At 43.5% G+C, this 8,205-nt stretch overlaps 1 protein-coding gene across 1 annotated transcript; it reads right to left on the bottom strand.

The window, feature by feature from the left end:
* Positions 1-2,743: 2,743 nt before the first annotated feature.
* On the bottom strand, positions 2,744-6,224 carry LOC144686487 (gamma-crystallin S-1). The gene is made up of 3 exons (XM_078551760.1): positions 6,160-6,224; positions 5,818-6,060; positions 2,744-3,093 (listed from the first exon to the last, which is right to left on the bottom strand). Exons 1-3 carry the CDS (start codon positions 6,166-6,168, stop codon positions 2,818-2,820), a joined length of 528 nt encoding a protein of 175 aa, XP_078407886.1. The 5' UTR covers positions 6,169-6,224; the 3' UTR covers positions 2,744-2,817.
* Between the last annotated feature and the right edge of the window lie 1,981 nt (positions 6,225-8,205).

Genomic DNA, 8,205 nt, shown 5'->3' with positions numbered 1-8,205 from the left:
GCTTTTCAGCACGTGTTTCACGTTGGCTGGCCATTAATTGGCCAGCCAGCGTGAAATCGCGGTTGGGGGCCCATTTCCTGACCACTCCCAGGCCTGTCGATCACGTGTGCCTGCCAAAGGTAAAATTCAGGCCATAGTCTCAGACCCACTCCTCTCTCCCTCAAACTGAATGTAAAATCCAATCATATTATTGTCGCTGCTACCTAGGGGTGCCTTCACTATGAGATTATTAATTAATCCCGTCTCATTGCATAATACCAGGTCTAGTATAGTCTGCTCTCTGGTTGGCTCCAGAACATGCTGTTCTAAGAAACTATCCCGGAAACACTTCATAGAGCGTTTCCGGGATAATCATCTAGGCTACCTATGTCCATCTGACTTTTCCAGTCTATATGTAGATTAAAATCTCCCATGATTATTGCCATGCCTTTCTGACAAGCTCCCATTATTTCTTCCTTTATGCTCCACCCTACCATGTGGTTAATATTACGGGGCCTTTACACGACTCCCACAAGTGACTTCTTGCCTTTACCATTTCATATCCCTACCCAAACCGTTTCCACGTCCTGGTTTTCTGAACTCAGGTCATCCCTCTCTATTGTGCTATTACCATCATTAACTAACAGAGCCACCCCTCCACCTTTTCCTCGTTTCCTGTCCTCCCTAAATGTCCTATACTCTTTAATATTCAGGTCCCAATCTATATCCTCTATGTGAAGACGGGACTTCGTCTCCACAAGGACTGTGCGGAGGTCACTCCTACCGATATTGTCATAGATCGATGCACCTGCGGCAGGCAGGTTGGTGATCTTGTTAGTTCCCTCACCGCTTGCTGCATACCCAGCCGAGCAGCTATGTCCTTTAGGACTCGGCCTGCTCGGTCAGTAGTGGTGCTACTGAGTTACTCCTGGTGATGGACATTAAAGTCCCCCTCCCAGAGTACATTCTGCGCCCTTGCCACCCTCAGTGCTTCCCCCAAGTGGTGTTCAACATGGAGGAATACTCATTCATCAGCTGAGGAGGGGGGAAACGGTATGTGGTAATCAGCAAGAGGTTTCCTTGCCCGTGTTTGAGACATCATGGGGTCTGGAGTCGATGTTGAGGACTCCCAGGGCAACTCCCTCATGACTGTATACCACATACCACAATGACGCCATCTCTGTTGGGTCTGTCCTGCTGGTGGACAGGACATACCCAGGGATGGTGATGGTGGTGTCTGGGACATGATCTGTAAGGTATGATTCTATGAGTATGACTATTCCAGGCTGTTGCTTGACTAGTCTGTGAGATAGCTCTCCTGATTTTGGCACACGCCCAGATGTTAGTAAGGAGCACTGCAGGGTCAATAGGGCTGAGTTTGCCATTGTCATTTCCGGGACCTAGGTCGATGCCGGGTGGTCGGTTCAGTTTCATCCCTTTTTATTGACTTCATCGTGGTTTGATACAACTGAGTGGCTTGCTAGGCATTTAAGAGTCAATCACATGTAGGCCAGACTAGGTGAGGATGGCAGATTTCCTTCCTTAAAGAACATTAGTGAACCAGATGGGTTTATATGACAATCGACAATAGTTTCATGGTCACCATTAGACTTCTAATTCCAGAATTGAAATTCCACCATCTGCCGTGGGTCCCTAGAGCATTACCTTGGGACTCTGGATTACCAGTTCAGTAGCAATACCACTACGCCATCGCCTCTCCTCATGATTGCCCTTATTTAAGTTTAAAACACTAGCCTTAGATCCACCCCTCTCTCCATCAAACTGAATGTGAAATTCAATCATATTATGATCACTGCTACCTAGGGTGCCTTCACTATGGCATAATTAATTAATTAACCCTGTCTCATTGCTCATTACCAGATCTTGTGCAGTCTGCTCTCTGGTTGATGCTAAAACATACTGCTCTAAGAAACTGTCCCCGAAAACACTCTCTGAATTCATCATTCAGGCTACCTTTGCCAATCTGATTTGTCCAATCGATATGTAAATTTAAATCACCCATAATTATTGCCATACCTTTCTCACAAGCCTCAATTATTTCTTCCTATACATCCTGTCGTACAGTGTGGTTACTATTAGGAGGCCTATAAACCACTCCTACAAGTGACCTTTACTATTTCTCATCTGTACCCAACTGATCCTGCATCTTAATCTCCAGAACTAAGGTAATCTCTCTCTATTGTACTAATGTCATCCTTAATTAACAGAGCTACTCCTCCACATTTACCTAGCTTCCTGTCCTTCCTAAATATCACGTACCCTTGAATATTCAGGTACCAGTGTTTGTCACCCTGCAGCCATGTCTCTCTAATGGCTATCAGATCACATGTATTGGTCTGCATTCTACAAGTTAATTAAATTTTGAATTCATTACTTCCTATAGGAGTTGAATAGGTCATAGTCAATTATGGTGTAAGTTAAAGGCCTAAGGAAAGGACCAGGCTCGATCAGCTGGATGATATTTTCTTAAAATGTGACCTTATAATTTCTTTATGTGGTACTTTTATGAAAGCCATGTTATATGAAAGTTATATAAAACACGATGAGGGTATCGCCTATCAGAATAGCTGTCTGAATGGATAGTTACTAGTTTAAATAAAGATTTTATTGCACAATTTTGTGTTGCTATATATTTTCTTGTTTTACATTTTATGGTCAAAATGGATTTCTCAGTAATTATTGTAGTCTCAAGATCATAAAATGTCTGGAGCAGCAGAGGAGCAAAAACACAATCCAAAGAAAATAAGTTTTAATAATAGCACCTTTATTATGTTTCACAATATTTCAGCATGAGAAAATCTAGCTTTCAACAAGGAATTAGAAATCCCTCATGCGCCTGAAAGATCCGACAGTTGAGTTGTAACCGCCCCAGTCACTGTATCTCCTGTATTCACCGGGTCTCAGGAAGTACTGTCGGCCTCTGTAGTTGGGATGTTCATAGAAGATCCAGTAACCGTCCATCACATGGCAGGAGTGAATGTCACGATAACGGAAACGATCGTAGACAGATGGACAGTCATCCATGAATTCCATCATCTGTCCTCCAAAGTCAGGTCTCTCGTAAATCCTCATTCTGTAGGAATCTCCCCGGTACTGTAATATAAAACATATACCATTCCAGGTGTTGCATCAAATAGATATGTGATATGTGTTGAAGAGTGTTCCAAGATTAGAGCTTCTTAGAACAGGAAAAATGAAATATTTGTGCATATGTCTACTACCGAAGATAAAAGCTAAAAAGGATTTGGAAATAAATAGTTTACCATTTAAGTGTATTTAAATTTAAGTTTAAGTGTAGTCAGTTGCTGCCAATAATGCTGATCACTTTCACAGACAAAACACAAGAAATTTGAATATACTGTTTTGTAATCACAACACTATTCTAACTCTAGACAGATCATTAATGAAATTACATCTCAATTGTTACTGGTAGTTCTTGGCACTCTTCTGCCAAAAGGATACTGATGCACTGGATAGCTTTTAGACAAAAGTGACAAGAAATTCATTGTGGAACTTACTTTTCTCAGTTACGAAGAAAGACATACAAAGATTAACTTTGTTTCATTGGACAAAAGAAGATAAGAAATAAAATATATTCCCTTGAAATGTTGGATTAAGAGGCCATGTCCTTTAAACTGTGAATACCCCATGTGGAGAAAAACAATTCCCCTCAAAAAATAAGCAGATATGCCGCAAAGACTGCAAAGTAAAGCAGTTAGTTGGCGCCAGTTAACTCATGTGAAAAATCACTATCTAACTATATGGCTATGGTCAAAAACTAAAGTTAACGCAGCTAAATTAGCGGTCGTGCCACAGAAAGTGACCATTCAAAGTTGTCTAATGTAGCAGTCAATATCCTGTAGCTTCATCACATTATCTGGGGCATCAAGGAAAGCATCTGAATCTTCCACTTTGAAATTAAATAGGTTTGATTAGCTTCCTAGCATGATAAAGTGTATGTGTTAGATGAGGACCGGGCCTAATTATGGGCCAGAATTTTCGGCTTGGCGAGCGAGGACGTGGCTCGCTTGCTGAGGCGTAAAATGACATGGGGTGACGTCAGGCGTGTGTCCCGACATCACCGCGCGTCATTTAGAATTTCAGTTCAGCAGGCGCGCAGCTGTCCCAGCTGCGCGCCCGCCGAACTGTCAAAGGCCTATTAAGGCCATTTAAAAACTAATTTAATGAACTGAGCTACCCGTTCAACCTTAAGGTTGGTGGGCAGGCGAAGAGCCCAGGCGGCCTTCACATTTTTCATGGAACCTCGTCCACAAGCAGGATGAGATTTCATGAAGCAAAAATTTTTATAAAAATTCATTGACATGTCCCAGCTCATGTGACACTGTCACATGAGGGAACATGTCTTAAAGTGTTTTCTTTATTTAGATTTTTAAAACTTAAACTAATCTCCCTGAGGCACTTTTGTGCACATGCGTGAAAGAGCGCAGGCCCCGACTCAGGGAACCCCCCCTCCGCCCACACAGGGAGTGCTCAGCGCTTCCGGGCGCATGTCATGCTGGACGGGCCCTAATTGGCCCGTCCATGTAAAGTGGCAGTACCGGCCTGATTGGGGGTGCCGATCGGGTCTGCGCCCGCCCACCCCCGCATAACCCCCCCCACCGAGGGGGGGGATATTCTCCCCATGATGTTCAAGATCCCAGAACAGCTTTCCAACACTCATATTCTCTGTCAACATTTCAACTATAGTTGGTTAAAGCAAAATATTGTAAGCTGCTCACGAGTAGGCACAGTTCACCTGCAGACCTGTCTATACCAGTGTTAGCACAAAATTTACTTGGAGTCCTGGTCAAATCCACCAGGAGATAGAGATGTGAATGTGAGCACAATGAATAATTCTGTAGCATTTATAAATTACTTTTTTTCTGTACCTATGTAAATTAAAATCGAATTAGAAATATGCCAATGTACTTTGGAAAAGCTATCTCATGCTGTATTTCAATCTTTTTTCTAGCATTTGAAATGGCACAAAGAATGACTAAAAGTATTGATTTACCACAAATGACAGAAAAAAGAAGGAAGAATAACAACCTTTCAATTAATAAAACAACTATAACACAATTAATTAAGGTGCTGAGAATAAATTGGATAAAACTACAGAAAATTATTGATGACTTTTTTAATTTATTCATTCGTGGGATCAGGGCCTTGCTGGCTAGGCCAGCATTTATTGCCCATTCCTAATTGCCCTTGAGAAGATGGTGGTGAGCTGCCTTCTTGAACTGCTGTTGTCCATGTGGTGTAAGAACACCCACAGTGCTGTTAGGTAGCGAGTTCCAGGATTTTGACCCAGTGACAGTGAAGGAACGGCATATATTTCCAAGTCAGGATGGTGTGTGGCTGGAGGGAAACTGGCAATTGATGGTGGTCCCAAGTATCTGCTGCACTTGTCCTTCTAGGTGGCAGAAGCCGCGGGTTTGGAAACTATTGTCAAAGGCGCTTGGTGAGTTGCTGCACTGCACCTTGTTGATGGTACACACTGCTGCCACTGTGCATTATGGTGAAGGGAGTGAATGTTTATGGATGGGGTGCCAATCAAGCGGGCTGCTCTGTCCTGGATGGTGTCAAGCTCCTTGAGTGTTGTTGGAACTGCCCTCATCCAGGCAAGTGGAGTGTATTGCATCACACTCCTGAATTTGGTGGACAGGCTTTGGGGGGGTCAGGAGGTGAGTTACTCACTGCAGAATTCCCAGCCTCTGACCTGTTATTGTAGCCACAGTATTTATATGGCTTACAACAAATATAAAACATTTCAGCAAATTATTAGAAACTGTTAGTTAATATGAATTTATAACTTACGTGTGGGAAGGAGCGACATGACCGGACACATTCATTGAATCCCATCCAGCGCTGGTAGTCAGGATATTCTCCCCTGCTCAGAACATACTGGTATCCCATGTAATTGGGTTTCTCATACAGCACCCACCAGTCACTCTCAACACGGATGGAGTTACAGCGGCTTAAGTAAGGGGACAGGTCAGCACAGTCACTACTGCACTCATAGTGCCGACCTTGGAAGTTCCTATCCTCGTAAAAGATGATCTGTGGGGAATAAAATGGCATTAATTGAATCGATAATTTCATAAATTTGATATATGAAACATTATTAGCAAATGTGAGAAATATGAGAGTTAACCTTACCTTGCCCATTTTGAGCGTCACTGTCAGCTAGGCAACCACCTGGACATAGCACTGTTTGATACAGCTCGATATTTATATGCTGGCCTGAAACGCCACTGTAGGGAATACTTTTGTTATTCTAATAGTTTCAACAGTTTATATCAGCAAAAAAGCAAATTAGAAAAAAGCTTTAGTCATTGTAGACAAAATCCCCTTATTCAGGTTTATAGATAGGGCACTGATTCTTTTCATTCTGCTTTAATGTTGCTTTAATTGTTTGGGAAAACATTCAAATGGCAAGAATCCAAAATGTATTTATGTTGAGTCCAGTAAAGGTATTGTCACTTTTTAAAATCTGCATTCTATTTTGTTTTTTTATTTTAAGAATGAATCGTTGCTTTCTCTGTTCTTTCTGGCAATTTAAAATAAGGCATAAACAATTCTAAAAGAGGTGCAGGAACAAAGGGACCTGGGTGTATATGCGCACAAATTGTTGAAACTATTAGGGCAGATTGAGAAAATGGTTAGTATGGCATATGGAACCTTGTAAATAGAGGCATTGGGTACAAAAACAAGCAAATTTTAGTAAAAATTTGTAAAATGTTGGTCAAGTCTCAATCGGAGTAATGTTCAAAATGTTATGCTTTCACCTCCAGGAATGAGCTGGCAGGTGGGGTGTTGAAAAATTGGTTGCGAAGGTGGAGAATGGCCTTGACCATCACCTTCCCATCACAGCAAGAGTGGTGGGCCTGAATTTTACACTTGGCGGGCACGCGTGATCGGCAGGCCCATGAGTGGCTGGGAAACGGATCGGCCCCCTACCAAGATTTCACACTAGCTGGCCAATTAACAGCCAGCCAGCATGAAACACACGCTGAAGAGCTCAGCGCTGCCGGGGTGGGGGTGGGAAGAGAGCAGATGATGACATCACCGTGGGCACAGTTGAGCACTGCGAGAGAGCTCCCTGAAGGCAGAGAGCTGCCTCAGCGAGCTGCAGACCTTCAAATAACGAAATAAAGGTGTAAAAAGCTGCAAAAATGCCCATGTTTCACAATCAAGCACCTGAAAGCATACCTCATAAAAATGCTGTCCCCAGATATTTATTTTAAATTTATTTCCTAACAGAGCTTTCATCCTGCTTTTGAATGAGGTTTGATTAAAAATGCAAAGGCCGCTTGGTCAATTCGCCGTTCGCCAACCATAAAATTGGATAAGCCACAAAATATTGCAACAATTGCGCTGTTAATGGGCTTAATTGCCCTCTTAATTGTCTTTTACGCGCCCGCTGAGTGAAATAACGTGCGATTGCACGATGACATTGGGACACTCATCTGACATGGTCTCACACGATTTCATGCCCAATCAGGTTGGGTGCGTGCCCATCTGCGAGGCATAAAATCCTGCCCATGGTGTGCAATCCCCACCCTTAGGCCAATTGCGGCGCTTATGTGGCCAAATATTGGCCACTGACGGACTTCTTTCCCCCGCCGCTGGTATTTTATCAGACTGAAGCCTGTTGGCAACCTCCTGATCAAGGCTCCCGTGGCCCAAGGGGGGCTTCCCCGCAATCGCCCCTGCAGGAAGATGCCCCAATGCCCTAGATACCGACCACCCCCACATCTTTGCTGGGCCCATCCTGATTGGCTCCACTTGCGTACCTTTTGTCCCTACTCCGGGGTCGTAGGTCCTGGGACTTTTACTGTTCCAGCATTGGCCACTGCTCCCAATGCTGGGATTGAAGAGCTGCCGGCACTGATTGGTGGTGGGACATCTGTCTCAGTGGGGCAAAAGGCATTACCTCGGGCAACTAATTACCTGAGCCACACAAAATAGCATCATGGCTTCCAGGGCTGGCAGAGGTGGACTTGTCCCTGACTTTCCAGCCATTGAGCAGGCCCATTGCCTCTATAATAACCAATTCTGGGCATGACACTTTGGGTAGGATGTGACGGTATTTGAGTGGATGCAGAAAACGTTTAGGAGAATGGTCCTAGGGATAGGAACTTCAGTTAGATGGATGGATTGGAGAAGCTGGGGCTGTTCTCTTGAGAGAAGAGAAGGTTGAAA

The sequence above is a fragment of the Cetorhinus maximus genome, chromosome 11, assembly GCF_964194155.1.
Source record: "Cetorhinus maximus chromosome 11, sCetMax3.hap1.1, whole genome shotgun sequence".
Lineage (NCBI taxonomy): Eukaryota > Metazoa > Chordata > Chondrichthyes > Lamniformes > Cetorhinidae > Cetorhinus > Cetorhinus maximus.
This window is presented reverse-complemented; position numbering and strand designations above follow the sequence as displayed.

Excerpts from the sequence above, each read along its gene's own strand:
- LOC144686487 (XM_078551760.1), bottom strand. Across the intron at positions 3,094-5,817 it reads CATGTCGCTCCTTCCCACAC|TACCGGGGAGATTCCTACAG; the intron begins GTAAGTTATAAA and ends TTTATATTACAG.